General features: G+C 46.2%; 2 protein-coding genes across 4 annotated transcripts in view; one reads left to right on the top strand and one right to left on the bottom strand.

Moving 5' to 3' along the window:
* The window catches only part of CCDC3 (coiled-coil domain containing 3), a 207,871-nt gene that overhangs the window by 153,817 nt on the left and 34,103 nt on the right, over positions 1-19,951 (bottom strand). Inside the window, exons 4-6 of the mRNA XM_078329480.1 lie at positions 13,202-13,546; positions 10,706-10,800; positions 6,646-6,793 (exon numbers count right to left, since the gene is read on the bottom strand). The gene's annotated coding sequence lies outside the window, so the exon portion shown is untranslated. The remainder of the gene's footprint in view (positions 1-6,645; positions 6,794-10,705; positions 10,801-13,201; positions 13,547-19,951) is intronic.
* OPTN (optineurin) overlaps positions 5,679-19,951 on the top strand; it is a 30,674-nt gene continuing 16,401 nt past the window's right edge. For all 3 annotated transcript variants that reach the window (XM_008999942.5, XM_008999943.5, XM_002750043.6), the window contains exons 1-5: positions 5,679-5,856; positions 10,251-10,427; positions 11,713-11,915; positions 15,894-16,076; positions 18,962-19,035. In XM_008999942.5, the coding sequence (XP_008998190.1) occupies positions 10,262-10,427; positions 11,713-11,915; positions 15,894-16,076; positions 18,962-19,035 (626 nt within the window). In that variant the 5' untranslated portion in view covers positions 5,679-5,856; positions 10,251-10,261. The remainder of the gene's footprint in view (positions 5,857-10,250; positions 10,428-11,712; positions 11,916-15,893; positions 16,077-18,961; positions 19,036-19,951) is intronic.

Genomic DNA, 19,951 nt, shown 5'->3' on the forward strand with positions numbered 1-19,951 from the left:
TGCCACTGCACTCTAGCCTGGGTGACAGAGCAAGATGCTGTCTCAAAAAGCAAACAAACAAAAACCATGGGACAAAGGAAAGGAAGGAGGAGCAGAGCACAACACACACATCCTGAACTGGCTTGTCTCAAACCAGAGCCATTGTCCCAGGGACTCTGGGTACTTGGCTGCAGGTTGGACCCTAATGCCAGAGCCTCCTTCTGATGGAGGCTTCAACCATATACCTCGCATCTTAAACAGGGAGTTGCTTCCATGCTGGATTTCGGGGAAAGGAAAGCAACCTATTAGAGGCATAGACGTGTACCTGTTTGAGTCTCCATTTTCAGTTCTTTGGGGAGTATACCTAGAAGCGGAATTGCTGGGTCATATGGTAACCCTCTGTTTAACTTTCCAAGGAACTCATCCTCAGAATATTTGGAACCAGTGATGAACCGAATCAGACTAAAGCTGAGACAAAGCCCAGACCCAGGTCAACACAGGGCAGATGATGCATGCAGCCACCACACCAGTGGCCTCACAGGAGCAGGGCACATCGTTTATTGCAGCAGTCCCCAACCTTTTTGACACCAGGAACTGGTTTCATGGAAGACAATTTTTCCATGGAGGGTGGTTGTGGGGGCGGTTTGGGATGAAATAGTTTCACCTCAGATCATCAGGCATTAGATTCTCATAAGGAGTGCACAGCCTAGATCTCTTGCATGCACAGTTCACAATAGGGTGCATGCTCCTGTGAGAATCTAACCCAGCCGCTGATCTGACAGGAGGCGGAGCTCAGACCGCAATGCTCACCCACCACCACTCACCTCCTGCTGTGTGGCCCAGTTCCTAACAGGCCACAGACCAGTACTGTTTCACCACCCGGGGGTTGGGGACCCTGCTTTATTGGGCATAATTATTAGGTCGTATTCTTTTTGGTGTTGTTTGTGCAGCTCTAGTGAGGTAGAATTCACATGCAATAAAATTCACCCCATTCGTATGTGATTCATGGCCTTCGATTACACTTAAAAAGTTGTAAACCATCATTACGATGCAGATTTAGTATATTTCCATCAGCCCCAAAAATCCCCTTGAGTTCTTTGTAGTCAAAGCCATCCCCAATTTCAGGCAACCACTGGTCTGATTTGTCTTTTTCTATTTTCCTTTTCTGGACATTTAATGTATATGGAGTCACAGCATGTGTACTCTTTGGGTAGCAAGTACTAGTATTAGTCTACCAGCTCAGATGTGCATAAAATGTTTTTCTTTCTTTCTCTCCTCTCTCTCTTTCCTTTCTTCCTTCTTTCCTCCCTTCCTTCCTTCTTTCTTTCTTTTCTTTCTCTCTCTTTCTCTCTCCTTTTCTTTCTCTCCCTTTCTCACTCCATTCCTTTCTTTCTTTTTTGTAGCAAGTACAAATGTTAGTCTACCCGCTCAAATGTACATAAAAATATCTTCCTTCTTTCCTTCCCTCCCTTTCTTTTCTTTCTCTTTCTTTCTCTCTCTTCCCTTTCTTTCTTGTAGCAGGTACAAACATTAGTCTACCAGCCCAGATGTACATAAAAATGTTACATATCCTTTCTTTCTTCTTTCTTTTTCTTTCTTTCCTTCCTCCCTCCTTCCCTCCCTCTCTCTTTCTCTCTTTTCTCTCTCTCTCTCCTTCTCTCTTTCTTGTGGCACGATCTTGGGTCACTGCAACCTCTGCCTCCCAGGCTCAAGCAATTCTCCTGCATCAGCCTTCTGAATAGCTGAGATTACAGGTGCATGCCACTACCACCTGGCGAATTTGTGTATTTTTAGTAGAGATGAGTTTTCACCATGTTAGCCAGGCTGGTCTTGAACTCCTGACCCCAAATGATCCTCCCAAAGTGCTGGGATTCGAGGCATGAGCCACCACAGCCAGGCTTTTTACTTTCTTTAAACCCAGTTCTGCAGGGGTACAGGGAAACCTATTTTGGGGCACCACTGGGGTCTGGAGAGAGGAGGTCTTCTTCCCTATGGTCATGCAAAACTCCAGGAGTGCTTTTGGTACCCATTGGAGTAAGAACCATTTATTTTTCAGCCCATCAACCTTGCCACTGATACTCTCATTATCAAATGGTTCTTCTAGGGAACAGGCTCTCCCATCTCCAATGACAAGCCTGGGCACCAGAATCTGCAGAAGGTTCCTGAGTTCCAATAGATGCATCCCACAGCTGTGTCACTCCAAGAGCTTGCCATCTGTGTGGGTGCTGCAGGGACTGAGACTTGAGTCCTTGATGCTCATAAGACCACCATTCCCCTACCCCTCCCAATCTGGGGGAGTCACTCCTCCCTCCAACTGCTGTGAAAGCCTCCACCTCGCCCGCCTGGCTCTGGGTCTTCTTCCTCCAGGACATCTGGGGTACATCATGGATGTACTGAGATCAGGCTTTCTCAAAAGACAAGAAGAAAGGCTGTGCTTCTAAGAGCTGTTGCCAGGAATCCAGCAAACACTCCTGAAGGTAGGAAACCCAAAGGGACTAGTTGCTAACTCCAAACACAGGGGATTGGGGAACACAAGGAACATCAAACACAGATTAGGGCCAGGCGCAGTGGCTCACACCTGTAACCCCAGCACTCTGGGAGGCCAAGGTGGGTGGATCATGAGATCAGGAGTTCAAGACCAGCCTGGCCAAGATGGTGAAACCCCATCTCTACTAAAAATACAAAAAACTTAGCCGGGCGTGGTGGCAGGCACCTGTAATCCCAGCTACTCAGGAGACTGAGGCAGAGAATTACTTGAAACTGAAAGATGGAAGTTGCAGTGAGCTGAGATCGTGCCGCTGTACTCTAACCTAGGAGACAAAGCAAGACTCCGTCTCAAAAAAATAAACAAACAAAAAATAAACACAGATTAGGATCTCACTAAACACCCTCACACACTGCTCTACATTTATCCAACACAAAACCACATCAGCAAATCTGCTAAAACCATGCTATTCTTTCAGTTTTTTCACTGCATTTAGATTCCATGGAAGTGTGCGGGAGGACAGAGTCACCAAACAGGACAATCCAGGCTAAGCAGCAGAACTGGCTCTAACACAAGCAATGGCAACCAGCACCACGGCATTTTTTTAGGTGTTGAAGACATATTTCCTCTTTAATCCTCTCAGCATCCTTAGGTAAGGCTGTGAGTCCAAATGCCTTATCTAAAACTTTTGGGTGGCTGGGCACAGCGGCTCATGCCTGTAATCCCAGCACTTTGGGAGGCCGAGGTGGGTGAATCACCTGAGGTCAGGAGTTCAAGACCAGCCCAGTCAACATGGCAAAACCTCATCTCTGTTAAAAATACAAAAATTAGTTGGATGTGGTGGTACACACCTGTAATCCAGCCACTCCGGAGTCTGAGGCAGGAGAATCACTTGAATCCAGGAGGTGGAGGTTGCAGCGAGCTGAGATTACGCCAGTGTACTCCAGCCTGGGTGACAGAGCAAGACTCCATCTCAAAAAATAAAATATAACAACATAATAAAATAAACCTTTGGGGCAACCTCTGCTTCAGAGTCCAGAATTTGGGGGATTTTCAAAAGGCTGTTCAATGCATGGGATTTATATCACATAACATCCTGACAGGGTCTGATGCAGTTCTCCTATCAACTATCAATTTTCTTCAATGAAACAAGTTTAAAAATCACACCAATGGATCTAAACAAAGACTGTAAATAGCTTTCCATCAGCTGGGTCAGGTCAGAAAAGAGGTTTGGTCCTTAGAACTTTCTGGATTTGAGAGTGTACTAAACTCCCCATTTTACAGATAAAGGGAATGAGGAAGGGTAAGATGAAGTAACTTGGCCAAGGTCCTATTGCTAAGAAGTTGGGGGGTGGGCGCGCGGTGCTTCAAGCCCCCTCCTCCCCCACACTGAGAGCAAGGGATCAGGAGAAAATGACTTTGACTGCTTTGTCTACCAGAAACTCACCTCAAGCCTCCCACACCAAAGCCATGGGCAGCTTGTGCGTGACCTTCTTCCCATGGCTCAGAGCTTTGCTGATGCTCATTTTAATTCACTTTGATAGGTTTGTTTTGTTTTCATTTTTGATTTTGTTTGAGACAAAGTCTCCCTCTCACCCAAGCTGGAGTGCAGTCACCTGATCATAGCTCATGGTAGCCTCTCCCTTCTGGGCTCAAGCGATCTTCCTGCCTTGGTCCCCCACAAAGTGCTGGGATGACAGGTGTGAGCCACCGCGCCCTAACTATAGGGTTTTAAATAACAGAAGGAGCCTAGTAAAGTGTGACTTACCCCAGGCGCCCCTTACAGACCTCTGAGGGTCCATCCTCCATCGATCCCGGGAAACAACTGTGACATCGTCTTTTCTGCCTGGATCATCCCAGTAGTTAAACATAAAGTAGAGAATGTCATTCCATTTCTCTCTATATATATTTTTCCAAGCCCTTTTCATGAATATCAGTTCTTTCCTGCACTGATTTTTAAAAAAATTTTTTAAATTGTCTATTTCTCCCCACTTCCACCCCAAGGCTGACTCCTCATAAAGCAGCCTCTAGCCTCATCTGCCCCTCCTACATTACACCAACTCGAGGGCTCGGAATTGGGTCTGCGGGCAGTTGCTGATTTGCCTGCCTTCCCTTCCCAGCTCTTGGGGTTAGCCTCTCGGGCAGGGTTGAAGTTCAGGCCTGGCCAGGCAGCAGGAGGTGCAGACAGCGAAGCGGAATCCTTTGGAGATACCAGGAGAGGGCGCATCCGCATTTTCCTGTTTCAGATCAGGATTTTTTTTTCCCCTCTCTCTCCCTGTCCTTTGCGTTTCCTTCTAACCAGTGAGCAGCGTGGATGCGCAACCACGTGCTCTCATTCTCACGGAATCGGGTGGCGCCGGCACCTCCTTTCGTAAATCTAGTTCTTCCCGGCTTTCATGCCCTTCTTGGCCTCACGTACAAACCTGCCCCCAGGCTTCTCCCAGGCTACCTGGCCTCGCACTCATTTCTGTTTATTCCTTCTGCAGGAGGGTCCCGGGGCGGGCAGCACCGCCTGAACCAGGCCTTGACCTCGCGATCTGACGCAGCGCCTGTCCGTGACTGCGTCCCTGGGGCGCTGCCCAGGTGCTCGGGATGCACATAGGACGGCTCTCCCTCCTACCTTGTCATCCAACTGTCTAATCCGGGGGCATCTTCCCTCCTCCACGACAGGGAGGCTGCTTCCCAGATGCGATCCCCGCGCACCCGTGAATCCCGGCGCCGGGCACCTGGAGCGCCGTGAGGTTAGCGGAGCCTGTTCTTCGGCAACAAGAGCTCAAGAAACATCCTACAAGCTTTTTGCTTTTTTAGTCTATTTTAAAGCAAAAACGAGTGGAAAGCTATATGTGCTCAGTTAACTATGTCTGGATGTAAGCCTTTTTCAGAAAAGCACAAAGATGGAGGCCTCCCTCCGAGGATGCCTGGGATCCTCCTCTTTCCAGGGGCCGCAGCGACCCCCCTGCGGCTCTGGCTTCCACTAAGGGATCCGCGGGGAAGACCAGCTCCACACACTGCATTTGATTGATGATTTATTTTTATTAACGCCGTCACAGCAGCGCCTTAGCGTAGTCCCTGTTCTCACCGGTCCTAGCGTCGACCCCGCAGTAACCGCGAGGGTGGGAAGCTGGGGGCGGATGCAGGGAAAAGGGGGCGGGGCCCCTGTGGGCGGGGCCCGGGAAATTCCCCGGAGCTGGAGGGGAGCGGCGCGCGGTCAGCTGAGTGGCTCTGGGCGGGGTCGCGAGGCCGCACGTCAGCCCCAGGCTCCCCGAGCCCCGCTGTCCCCGCCGCCCCGCAGCAGGTGCCCTGGTCATCATCACAACCCGGTCCGGAGCCCTCTCCCGGCGGCACGATGCCGAGGAAACAGTGACCCTGAGCGAGGCCGAGCCGGGTGGCAGGTGAGCCGGGGCAGGGGGTAGCAGGGGTGGGCGAGGCGGCGGCGGCTCCTTCCCGGCGGGCACTACTCCGGCCAGAAAACGGTTCCCGCTGCCCTGCCCCGCGGCCCGGAGTCTGTCGGGGTGAGGGTGGCGAGAGGTGGGGCGGCCCTCCCGCGGGACAGCTGCCCTGGGAGGGTTCCCAGGCCCCAGCAGGTCCTGACCTGGTGGGAAAGGATGGGTAGTTAACAGAGGATGGGCCCGGGAAGGGTCCAGGGCCGGGCTGGCGACTGCAGGTGACTCCTCTGCAGGTCATCCAGAGGCTTGGAGGTGACGTCCTCCCGCAGGCTGGGAAGGATTCCGCAGCCGGTTCCTCGCCATAAAGAGGAGGTGGTTACAGACACACCTATGGGAGACGTGGGACCACACTACTCGAGCTGAATGAGGTGCCCAGGGTTGGTACCACAGAGTGATCCCTCTCCAAGGGGGTGGGAATCCACACAGACCGCTGTGTCTAGGGCAGTGTGTACACTATAGAGAGAGGATATTTGATGAGGCCGAGAACCCCAAAGGAATTGTTTTTGCCATCAAAATGTGTTAGGTACAGGCAGTAAACATCACTCAAAGAAAATGAAACCCGGGTTCAGGCCTGGCCTCTATCACCAGGAAAACTACTGTATGGAAATGTACGCCACGGAACTGTTTGTAAGAATGAAAATGGAAAATGAAAGCATAGAAAGTAAGGCAGTGTAAGAACATCAGAAGCCTTTGGATCTGTTAACAAGGTGTAAGAGTGTGAACAGAAGAACCCACCTTGCTCTTTTGACCCAGGGAGAGAGGAGTTAGTGGGCCAAGCAGCCTCTCAGGACAGGCCCAGTTTTGAGGAACGCTGGAGAGATCCCAGGGCAGACGGCAAGGCCAGGGATTGCCCTGGGGTGGACAAGGCAAGTTTAAAGGTGACCTGTAGAGAGAGGACAGTGATTGATTTAAGTCCTGGCATAATCGATCTGTTTTTCCACTGGGTCAGTTTTAGGAGTTCTTTATATATTATGTACAACACTATAAAATAGCAGCTTCTTTTTAATAAACTAACCTTTAGGTTGCATATTATGCTGGGAATATAACTAACTTTCCTCCCCAAGAAACCAAACTTTATTCTCGAAGGCAACTGGATACAGTATTGTGTCCTGCCAAAACCCTGCTCTAAGTTAGGTAGAGATGCACACATATTCTAGCCGTGAACTACACTTCTGTTTTATAGAAATTTGGCATATTTCATATATATTCTTTGGAATTTATGAAATAGAAAATCCAAAGGAAAAGGAAAAAAAAAAACTCTTTTTTAAAAATATTGGCCGGGCACAGTGGCTCATGCCTGTAATCCCAGCACTTTGGGAGTCCGAGGCAAGTGGATCATGAGGTCAGGAGATCAAGACCATCCTGGTCAACATGGTGAAACCTGTCTCTACTGAAATACAAAAAATTAGCCAGGCATGGTGGTGCACATGCCAGCTATACCCAGGAGGCTGAGGCAGGAGAATCCCCTGAACCCAGGAGGTGGAGTTTGCAGCGAGCCGAGATCATGCCATTGTACTCCAGCCTGGGTGACAGAGTGAGACACCATCTCAAAAAAGAACATATTTCATTTAGAAAGAAAAAATTATTTTAAAAGTTTTCATTGTTTCCACTTTGACACATGTATGAGGATTATTAGAATCTGTCTTGTGAAGTAATACCCAGATGGCTTCGTAGTGACAGAAAAAAAAAGCACTTCTAAGTTTTCAAATAAGTTAGAAAATTGGATTTCGAGACTCTGGAAGTGAATGCCGTGGAACTGTAGAGAAACTCCTAACAATACTAGCATGCTGAGTTAGTCACCTGCACAGCAGAAAGCATTTTCCAGGTGCTAGACTTAAGAATACCTCATTATGCTATATTTTCATTTCATCTCAACAAATGCAAGCCTGCTGTGTGCCATTCTCTGGTAAGAATAAAGGAGAGAGAAAACAGATGGGTAGAAGATGATAGCAGTAATTTCAGAATGGGCAGAGGAGGTGGAAATGCAGTGTTCTTGGGTGCTCGGAGGAGGGAACGGTTCGTATGACACAGGACGTCATAGTTAATCTGGACATTGATCTGTCCAGTGAAAGTTTGCCAGGACACAAGGGGAGCCAGACAGAGGGCAGAGGGCAGAAGAGAGGCAAGAACGCAGGGAACTGTGAGCTCTTTAAAGTGCCTTGGCTCCGAGTAGTTTGGTGGCAGAAGGTGACTCTGGTGGGTCAGTTGGGTCGGGCCCTGAAAAGCCATGATTGTCTTGCTAAGAAGCTGAAAGTCTGTCTTGTATGGGAAGGATGGACTCAGGGAAATTACCTCGTATTGCACAAGAAACCATGAGGGCAAGAAGACTGAAATTGACAGGGCTGAAAGCTAGTTATTTAGGAAGCTATTAAAATGTATTCAACAGATATTTACTGAGCCCTCCCTTCTATGTGGCAAGTAATGTTCTCAGTCCTGGGGATACAGCAGCGGACAAAATAGACAGAACCCCTGTCCTCTATGGAGGTCAACAGTGGCTGTGGATCTAATTGAGACCGATGCCTTTCCCTCATTGGAAATAGGGTCACAAGGTCAGGAGTTTGAAACCAGCCTGGCCAACATGGTGAAACCTCGTCTTCACCAAAAATACAAAAATTAGCCAGGCATGGTGGCATGTGCCTGTAATCCCAGCTACTTGGGAGGCTGAGGCAGGAGAATTGCTTGATCCTGGAAGGTGGAGGTTGCATTGAGCTGAGACTCTAGCCTGGGCAACAGAGCAAGACTCTGTCTCCAAAAAAAAAAGAGAAAGAAAGAAATGGGATCCTCACCTCCAAGTTCTTTCTTCATCCCTTTTGTGCATCAGTGGCTTTCTATACTCTACATGATGTACATAGTGTACATCGTTGCTTAATACCTATCTGTTGGGTAGATGGGTTTAAGATTATTTTCTAAGGGCCAGGTGCAGTGGCTCACACCTGTAATCCCAGCACTTTGGGAAGCCAAGGCACACAGATCACCTGAGGTCAGGAGTTCAGAACCAGCCTGGCTAACATGGTGAAACCCAGGCTCTACTAAAAATACAAAAATTGGCCGGGCATGGTAGCTCACGCCTGTAGTCCCAGCTACTCAGGAGGCTGAGGCAGGAGAATCGCTTGAACCTGGGAGGTGGAGGTTGCAGTGAGCTGAGATCACGCCAATGCACTCCAGCCTGGGCAACAGAGAGAGACTCTCTCTCTGAAAAAAAAACAAAAATAAAACAATGATCTTCTAACAGTAAACTTCCTGGAAGTAACAAGATGCGTTTTCAGGCATCCTCTGGACTTTGGCCACTCTTGACCTTTGTGGAATGGGTGTGTGAGTCATGTGTATTCAGCGTCAGCAGGGAGGGGCTGCCGTTGCTATGTATTGCTTCATAATCTATCCCCATCAGCTGTTGACGAAAAGACATCATTTGCCCCAAGTGTGAAGGTGAAAATTTTGCTGAATATGTTTGCCTGGGTGGTAGGTAACACAGAAGCAGAGTGGGGACTCATCCATCTGTCTTGCATATATATGTCTACATGACAAGACAAAGTGGTATATGTAAAAAATATACCCCTCTACAAGACAAAGTGGTATATGTAAAAAAATTTCAGACCATGCAATTAAAGCAACTAAAGATATCTTAGTCTTTTCAGTATGTATTGAAAAATAGAATATTAAGGCCTATGTATTCAGTACTCTAATAACTCTGTTGTTTTACAAGGTGTGGCTTTCATACCTGGCAGTGCCACTTCCTGGCCTTGGATGAGCTGTGCGCCTCCATAAGCCCAGCTTCCTCACCTATATAAAACAGCCGCCTACTTAGCGTTAGTGAAGATTAGAGTCAGTGACAGGTCTGGTGTGCTGAGTTTGTACATAGTAAGCACTCAGAGAATGTTAATTCTCCCTTTCTTCTTAGCCAAAATACAAGAAACAAAATACAGAGTTTTTAAAGCAGCTTTTATGGAGAGAGTATTTGCTTACCATGCAATTCACTTGAAATAAGGAGATTTGAGCTTGAAGATTTACGTGGGAAATTTTTTTCATGACACTTTGCCCATGTCTGTCTAAGTATATCCTGATCATCATGAGGTCATACCCTTGTCTCCCTCCCCCATTTCCCAAATCCTCATTGTACCCTTTTATATACCCATACACACACAGACACACATATACCTTCTTCTGAAGCTAGGCTATACCTTTGTTGTTTAAAAGGAAGAATCAAAAGTGTTCAAAATATAACTGGAGAGAAAGTGGGCAACTTTTGGAGTCAATATAAGCAATCACTAATGGGTTTGTGGGACTCCTGGGGACTTGTGGGGCAAGGACAGCTCTGTTTTCAACTGGTGACTTTTCCACAGGAAGTTCTGCAATGTCCCATCAACCTCTCAGCTGCCTCACTGAGAAGGGGGCCAGCCCCAGTGAAAGCACAGGAAATGGACCCCCCCATCTGGCCCACCCAAACCTGGACACGTTCACCCCGGAGGAGCTGCTGCAGCAGATGAAGGAGCTCCTTACCGAGAACCACCAGCTGAAAGGTGAGCGGGGCTGGCCCCTGCATGCCCTGTTCATCCCAGGCCTTCGGGTAATGCCATCCCTTTGCACTCAGGCTTGGCGGTGAGCTCCCTTCTCTCCCTATTTCCCTAGGCAGTAGCAGGTGGGGAAGCACAGGATTTAGCTTTTGGTGAAGCTAAATCTGTTTTGATTTTTACTTTTGGATACAGGTAAAAATAAAAAGTGTGTGTATCTCAGGGAACTAGCATAATGACATTTAGCCCATTCAGAAGGAAAAAAGAGGGTGGGTGTGGTGGCTTACCCCTGTAATTCCAGTACTTTGGGAGGCTGAGGCAGAAGGGTTGCTTGAGTCCAGGAGTTCAAGACCAGCCTGGGGAAGGTGGTGAGACCTTGTCCCTACAAAAAAATTATATTAAAAAAAAAGCTGGGTGTGGTGGTACACGCCTGTGGTCCTGGCTACTGGGTAGGCTGAGGTTGGAGGATTGCTTGAGCCCAGGGAGGTGGAGCTGCAGTGAGCCATGATGGTGCACTGCACTTCAGCCTGGATGACAGAGAGAAACCCTGTCTCAAGAAAAGAAAAAAAGAAAAAAGGAAGAAAGGCTGCTATGGTTCCAGAGTTAGTCCTAAATATTACCTTCCTAAGAGACAGCATCCTGGTATCTCAAGCCATGGCTTTTGGCAGGACCAGTGTTTGAATCTAGCAGTAGGAAGAACTTCCTTAGTTCCCTGGTAACCAGATATTTAGATATTTGTGCTGTAATGGTGGTACCCAAATCAAGTTTATTTTCTTGCAACTTTTTTTTTTTTTGAGATGGAGTCTCACTCTGTCACCCAGGCTGGAGTGCAATGGTGCAATCTCGGCTCACTGCCACCTCCGCCTCCCAGGTTCTCATGATTCTCCTGCCTCAGCCTCCTGAGTAGCTGGGACTACAGGTGCACACCACCATACCCAGCTACTTTTTTGTATTTTTAGTAGAGACAGGGTTTCACCTTGTTGGCCAGACTGGTCTCGAACACCTGACCTCGTGATCTGCCCGCCTTGGCCTCTCAAAGTGCTGGGATTACAGGTTTGAGCCACCACGCCCAGATTTCTTGGGACTTTTAAGAACTAGAAATGATGTTAATCCCACTGGTCTTTTCTGTAAGCAAAAGCCACTTAGTCTTTTTGCTGCTGCCCCTTGGGCCGAGGCTAAGCATGGCATCTTTAGATTCAGAGCCATGTGGTAAAGTGGTCTAGGGGAGGTTTGGGTCATCAAATGAAGTCCACTCTTCCTGGTGTGTGACTCCATCCCTCTGAACCTCCTGCAGAAGCCATGAAGCTAAATAATCAAGCCATGAAAGGGCGATTTGAGGAGCTTTCAGCCTGGACAGAGAAACAGAAAGAAGAACGCCAGTTTTTTGAGACACAGAGCAAAGAAGCCAAAGAGCGTCTCATGGCCTTGAGTCAAGAGAATGAGAAACTGAAGGAAGAGCTTGGGAAACTAAAAGGGAAATCAGAAAGGTCATCTGGGGTGAGCAGACTGATCCATTGTGATTTTTTTTTTCCTTAACATTTGTGGTAGAATCTTATATGTCTAGACTCCTAGATCAAAACCTTTCATGATTCAGTCTGGATTGGTGTTTTGCCTGGTCTTGGAAGAAGTGCTTTTGCTGAAAAGATTGGTTGCCCTATTAAGGGTCATGTATAATCTCTTTTAGGGGAAAGAAATCTGTAAAGCTTTGACCATACTGATTGTAGGCAGAAGAACACTGAGGTTATAAATCAGTGTTTTGTATTCAGTATAGATGGTGCAGATGGGCCTCTGCCTAGAACCATCAATTGTTTTTAGTTTCTGTCTTTGATATAAAAAATATGTTTTAAAAACCTATTAATGAGAATTTTTACTTGTTGACCTTGTCTGTTCCCTTAGTCTAAAACGGAGATTATTCACTATACATTTTCCTTTTTAAAAATGTTTTGGAAAATGTCATGTTGTGATAGGAGGCTATCGTGTTACCACAGATGAAAAGAGAAAGAGATACATTTTTCTTGACCCAAAGAACCTGGAAAATGTGCTCATATTTGGGAGTGGACGTCAAAGATATTAGTAAAGAAACAAACCAGAAACTGTTTGGCGTCCCCCACTGGATGCGTTTGCTAAGGAGCCCTCTGCTGTCCATGTTCTTCCAAGCCTGGCACTTAACGGCCCTTTGGAGGGTGAGGCACTGAGATGGTAAAGGCAGGACTTCTTCTGGATATGGGTGATTTTTCTAGAGACTCTAACTTAAACTTCACTGATCTCTAATTTCTTGGATGGGTAAAGAAGGGAAACAAAGAAATAAAATAGAAAGGAAAGAATGGGAAAGGAAGGAGCATATAGAATTATCTAAAGCATAAAAGGTTATTTAGAAAAATACTGTATTAGGCTGGACATGGTGGCTCATGCCTGTAATCCCAGCACTTTGGGAGGCCCAGGCAGGCAGATCACTTGAGGTCAGGAGTTCAAGACCAGATTGGCCAACATGGTGAAACCTTGTTTCACCCAAAAATACAGAAAAATTAGCCAGGCGTGGTGGTGCATGCCAATAGTGCCAGCTATTCAGGACGTGTAGTCCCACCTGGGAGGCAGAGGTTGCAGTGAGCCAAAATCGTGCTACTGCACTACAGCCTGGACAAGAGTGAGACCCTGCCTCGAAAGAAAGAAAAAAAAAATCATTCTATTCAATTTCCTTACATCAAGAGGATATATGTGAAGATTCCTACTGAAGTATAGTCTCACTTTTACCTGCTTATTTCTGAGTTCTAGCTGAGCAGTACCTGTCCTTTTACTGTTTTTTTTTTTCTTTGTGTGTCTTTTGTATGATTCATTACTAAGAGAGAATGCAGACTTTCCACCTTTCTCTGCAGACCGAACTCTTCGGTTTCACAATGAGTTGCTTTTCTCTAAGGCCGGGCTGTTGTTTTGTGGTGAGGGCTGCCCCGTGCATAGGAAGAGCATCATCCCAGGAGTAGAAGGGGTACATCATGTTACCGGTGAATGCCTGTACCCCCGGTTTTCAGTATTTCATGGGTGGTTGGTTTATGATGCATCCAGATGTCTTTCCCGATGCTGTTTTGGTTCTCTGAGGAGGCTTAGGTCCTGTTTCCCATCCCTTAGGGAATCTATCACAAGGAAAGGGAAAAGAGAAACTCAGCTTAGACAGTATTGACAAGTTCGAGATCACCTATTTTCGTAACTTGTTTGGAGAATCCATAGGTGACACTTACTCATGCTATACTTTCCTGAAGGTAACTGAGATTTCTCTTTAAAGGTTGGTCTTAAGGCATTTGTTAGTTATACTATAAAGATTGGAGGTTGGGGGTTTCACTTTTCTCATGTGTCGCCATTTTCTGATCATCTCAAATACATTTATTTCTGGTTTGGGAAGGGAACCAAAGTATGGTGCCATGTGCATAGAAGCAACGGAGGTTTCCTGACAGCTGGAAGGGACCAAAGAGACTGTGTGATGCCACATTTTCTTTTTTTTTTTTCCTATGAGACGGAAAAAAACTCTTGTTGCCCAGGCTGGAGTGCAGTGGCGTGATTCAGCTCACTGCAACCTCCACCTGGGTTCAAGCGATTCTCCTGCCTCTGCCACCCAAGTAGCCGGGGCTTCAGGCACCCATCACCATGCCTAGCTAATATTTTTAGTAGAGACAGGGTTCGCCATGTAAGCCAGGCTGGTCTCGAACTCCTGGCCTCATGATCCACCCACCTCAGCCTCACAAAGTGCTGGGATTACAGGTGTGAGCCATCGTGCCCGGCCTCCACATCTTTCTTTCTCAGCCATGAAAACAGCCCAGGAACTGAAGAGAATCTGCTCCAGGCGATGCACCCAGAATATAGCCTAGATCTGTTCTTCCTCCTCCCACCTAGAAACACCATATCTCAACAGTCATTCTCTTACAACTTTGTCATATGCAGTCACTGCAACATGGTGAACACAACCCAGCCTTGACAGTAGTGGGATACTGATGTATATTATTCATGTCTGCGTAGGCTGGAACTTAATTTTTTTAAATCCTTCATACCAGCCTCTACATTTTAAGTGTTCTTATTTCTCACCAGATGTACTTTTAGCAACTTTAAAACACCAACATAGGCTGGGCATGGTGGCTCACGCCTGTAATCCCAGCATTTTGGGAGGCTAAGATGGGTGGATCACTTGAGGTCAGGAGTTCCAGACCAGCCTGGCCAACATGGTGAAACCCTATCTCCACTAAAAATAGAAAAACTTAGCCAGGCCTGGTGGCAGGGGCCTGTAATCCCAGCTACTCGGGAGGCTGAGGCAGGAGAATCACTTTAACCTGGGAGGTGGAGGTGGCAGTGAGCCGACATTGTGCCATTGCACTCCAGCCTGGGCGACAGATCGAGACTCCATCTCAAACAAACAAACAAATGACAACAAAAACACCAACCTTAAGTGTGAAAGGGACCGGCCCCCACACTGTTTTGGACCATCCATTGTGCTTTGCTGTCACTGAACCAAATCATGTCCTTGGTGCTTTGGCTTCTAACAGACATGCCAAGTGTGGGAAGAAGGGGCATGGGTGGGCATTGGTGGGGAGGAAAAGGGCAGGAGGTTGGGTGGTAGCAGCTTTTTGTCCATCCTTTCTGGAATTTTAAACAACAGCTTATGAGTCCACTGTTGCCAAAGTGAAGTTGATCATTTCCATAATATTAGATTATGCCAGCATGGCAAGGAAGGCTGTCTTTCTTGCCATGAAGCTACTTTTGATTATTTGAATACAATAAAATAATGTAAAAATTTCCACTTTAAATGTTATGTCAAAATACATTGTCAGTTGGGCGCAGTGGCTCATGCCTCTAATCCTAGCACTTTGGGAGGCCAAGGCAGGTGATCGCCTGAGGTCAGGAGTTCGAGACCAGTGTGGCCAACATGGCAGAACCCCATCTCTACCAAAAATACAAAAATTAGCTGGGCATGGTGGCAGGCGCCTGTAGTCCCAGCTATTTGGGAGGCTGAAGCGTGAGAATTGCTTGAACCCAGGAGGTGTGGTCGTAGTGATCCAAGCTCATGATGCTGCACTCCAGCCTAGGTAACAGAGTGAGACTCCGTCGGTAAAAGAAAAAAAAAGGCAAGTAAAGGCTGGAATTTTCTACTTTAATGCACCGGGCACAAAGGTGTTGAGAACCTTCCTTGTCTCTGGGTGTGGAGGCAGTTGAGTCTCATGGCCAGGTCCTTAGTTTGATTTGTATTTGTTTGTTGGCTTTTTTTTTTGAGACAAGATCTTACACTCCTGGCCTCAGGCAGTCTTCCTGCCTCAGCCACCACACCTGGCTAATTATTGAATTTTTTGTAAAGACGGGGGTGTTGCAATGTTGCCCAGGCAGGTCTCAAAACCCTGGCCTCAAGCAATCCTCCTGTTTCAGCCTCCCAGAGCTCTGGATTACAGGTGTAAGCCTTAGTTTGATTTGTTCATTTACTTTACTCCTTGTCATCTCCAGGAACCCAATGGTGACTCCATGCTTCCCACAGCAGAAGCAGAGCAGGAAAAGGAGCAGCTCAGAACCCAGGTGGTGCGGCTACAGGCAGAGAAGGCAGACCTGTTGGGCATCGTGTCTGAATTGCAGCTCAAGCTGAACTCCAGCGGCTCCTCCGAAGACTCCTTCATTGAAATTAGGATGGCTGTAAGTTTTTGGTTTTATTTTTTATTTGAGCTAACTATAAAGCCTCCCCTGGAAAGATGAAACAAATACTACTTTTTCTTGTCAACACAAGGAAGCCAAGGATTGAGGAACTTGCGTGTGGCAAAGCAAAATTGGCCCTCATTTTTTAAGTATAGCATATTGCATGTAAGGGTTGTCACAGCTAAAGTGGAAAAATATTAATTACTTTTTATGATGAAAGATGTAGTAATTTGTTTCATCATGTCCTGCCAAATTGAACATTTTTGTGACTGACCTGAAAAGGAAAAAAACCACACAAGCACGAACCTTCTGTCATTTTTCAAACCAGGTCTCAAAGCTGTATTCAGAAGTTCACTTAAAAGAGCCACAAACATTTTTTAACAACAGTACCCTCTTTTTTGTTTTGAGACAAGAGTCTCACTCTGTCCCCCAGGCTAGAGTGCAATGATGCGATCTCGGCTCACTGCCACATCTGCCTCCAGGGTTCAAGAGATTCTCATGCCTCAACCTCCCAAGTAGCTGGACTACAGGCACTTGCCATCACACCTGGCTATGTTTTTGTATTTTTAGTCAAGACAGGGTTTTGCCATGTTGGCCAGGCTGGTCTCAAACCCCTGGCCTTAAGTGATCCACCCACCTTGGCCTCCCAAAGTGCTGGGATGACAGACATGAGCCACTGTGCCAACAGAACCCTCTGTGCAAACAAAGCGGTATGAGGAACCCTGGCATATTAAAAATAAGAACAGGAGAAAAGAAAGAGCAGAACTGCTCCGGCTGTTGGTTGAGGGAGTGTCCTGGCTTTCCTTTCACTTTCAACAGCAGCTACTCAGGAATCTTTGAGAACTGAATTTGAAGCCAGTGCTATCAAAATCAAATCTCTCTGCAACCCAAAGTGAAGTGGTCTAAGTGAGGGGGCCCTAAGCTCTGGAGAAGCATCTGTTACCTCTGTGCCTGGGGGCAGGGGCAGCCTTATTAAAGAGCAGAGCAGATCAGTGGACCCAGTGGGGGACTCTCCTTCATTGCTACTAACAAAGATTAGATAGGGAGGATAAAATCCTCTGTAGAACAGATGGTCACTTTAGCTGAGTCAGAGTACCCATGTGATACAGGAAAAGTGACTGGCTGGGTGTAGTGGTTCACGCCTGTAATCCCAGCACTTTGGGAGTCTGAAGGGGCGGGATTGCTTGAGCCCAGGAGTTCGAGCCCAGCCTGGGCAACTTGGCAAAAACCTGTGTGTAGAAAAAAAAAAATACAAAAAGTTAGCTAGGCATATTGGCACGCACTTGTACTCCCAGCTACTCAGGAGCCTGAGGCAGGAGGATCGCTTGATCCTGAGAGTTTGAGAGGCTGCAGTGAGCCATGATCATCCACTGCACTTTAGCTGGGTGACACAGCAAGACTCCATTTTTAAATTTAAAATGAAGAAAAGAAAAAGAAAAAAATTGTGTCCCTGGAAGAGAAAAATGTACATTGTAGATAAGTCAGGAGGAATGGGGAGCAACTTGCAAAAAAGCTCACCTACTGGTTATATCTGAAATATGAGTGTGTGACTGTCTTTGCGTTCTGATTTATTTGCAGCACTCGAGTTAGGAAATGGCTCTGAATAACCTGGCCATCCATGCCCCCTTCATACATTTTAGTGGCCAAAATCAAGAGAATTAAAATACCAATTGAAAAGTATATTTTGCCAGAGTACCCTTTCTGCAAGTGATCAAAGATTACTGAGACAGAAGTTTAACCAGAGATTAAACTTTAATCTTTATCATTCTTTATCATTCTGTCAATAACTTTATCATTCTGTCAATAACTGATAGACTGCAGGAAACCCAACAGTGTATCAGAAGTTTCCAAATGAAGCTGCTTCTTTGAAGGTGCATGATTAGCATCTCATTCTTCCTGTCAAATGAGTGACAGTTATTTTTAGTGTAAACATGTTTTGCTTGCTTTTCTTCTGTGAACTGGAAAGCACGGCCCAAGATTTAGGAAGAAACACCAAAAATAACTAGACCCCCATGGCCCCAAGCAGAGAAAAAATACATGTATCTATGTTTTTTATAGTAGATATATATATTCTGTATCTAAATATAGATCTCTATCTAGATTATATAATTATACATCATATATAACATATATGATGTATAATTATATGTAAATATAACATTGATTATAACATATTAATATAATCCTATTAGATATGTATTATATAAATATAGATATATATTTAGATATCTATTTTGTATATAGAAATATATATCTAGAACCATCTTTGTGCATTGTTGAAGATTTTCCCTGGGATCCTACTGGAATATAAATGCCTTTCAAATTCTGTGAGTCTTAGTCTTCTTGTTCCCTAAGTGACCTGCGGTGCATACAAATTTCTGATGGGAACCGCTTGGCTGGCCAAGATGACGCTTTGTGAATCTCATTCACAGAAACTGCCTCTTTTTTAACTTTGCCTCAGTGAGTTCTAGCATATTGCATTTTAAAGGACTGTCCAAGAAGGATATGTGGAGCTGTCACCAGATCTGGGTGACCTTAACCTTGATAAAGAGGGAACTGCCAAGGAATGGGAGGAGCAGATAAGCTTTCATGTTTACGGAGTCAGGTAGAAAGTGTAGAGCCAGAGGAAACCGACCTTTCACGCCTTAGCCAGGATATTTATAATCTCGACAGGGTGTGCGGGGTGAGGGAAGAGTACATTTCCATTCCATTTGAGCCACCCAGTTTAAACATTGCCCATCTGAATGTTTGGAAGGTTCCTTGCGTTACATGTCACAAAAATTCATCTTTTGTCACAAAAATTCATCTTTTGTCTCTTTTTCTTTTGACAGAGAATTTGTCATGCAGACATATTGCGTTAAATCCATTGCTTTTGTTTTTTACAGGAAGGAGAAGCAGAAGGGTCAGTGAAAGAAATCAAGCATAGTCCTGGGCCCACAAGAACAGTCTCCATTGGCATGTATGTGAAGGAAGACGCGGGCTGACAGGCAGGCAGGCTGGGCAGGCTTGTCAATGGGAGTTTGTCACAGGAACTCAAGTGTAATGGCCTGCGGAAGTAATTTCTTCATGATTTAAACCAGGACCTTTCAAGAATGAATGCTCTTTAATATTGCAGCTCAAACTGGCAGATTAAAAACTGGTGGCCAGGCATGGTGGCTCACGCCTCTAATCCCAGCGCTTTAGGAGGCTAAGGCGGGCAGATCATGAGGTCAGGAGATAGAGACTAATCCTGGCTAACATAGTGAAACCCTGTCTCTACTAAAAATACAAAAAAAAAAAAATAGCTGGGCATGATGGCACGCGCCTGTAGTCCCAGCTACTAGGGGCACACCAGCCTAGGTGACAGAGTGAGATTCCGTCTCAAAAAAAAAAAAAAAAAAACACTATTTGGTGCCTGTTCGGCTCACACTGACTACTCTGTTCTAATGGTGTCTCACCTCCAGCAGGTTCAAGTGAAAACAAACTGGTTCTCAGTCAAGTCAATGATTTGTTCCTAATCAAAGACACGTTTGCTCATTGGTTCCCCAGTGCTGTATGACTCGGACCAGGCTGTCCAGCTTCCATAAATGAAATATTTTTATTTTCTTTTCCCTGCTACTTCCCACTTACAAGCCAGGGTGACCAATATTGGAACATCTTTTGTAACAATGACCGATAGCACTCTTAGTCACTGTGGGTGTCGCCTGAGTGCCCAGATTTCTTACCTATGGCATCTTAAGTGTACCTGTCCTGTGCAGATGTGAAGAAACAGACATCTTAAATAGTGGCACAGCCTTGGGGAGGGAGGTGGACCTAGAACTGGGTGCCTGAACTTCTTGACTCTTACAAGCATTGCTCACCAAGGAGACTGCTAGCTCACCTTCCACAAGCTGCTC

This window comes from Callithrix jacchus, chromosome 7, assembly GCF_049354715.1.
Source record: "Callithrix jacchus isolate 240 chromosome 7, calJac240_pri, whole genome shotgun sequence".
Taxonomy (NCBI): domain Eukaryota; kingdom Metazoa; phylum Chordata; class Mammalia; order Primates; family Cebidae; genus Callithrix; species Callithrix jacchus.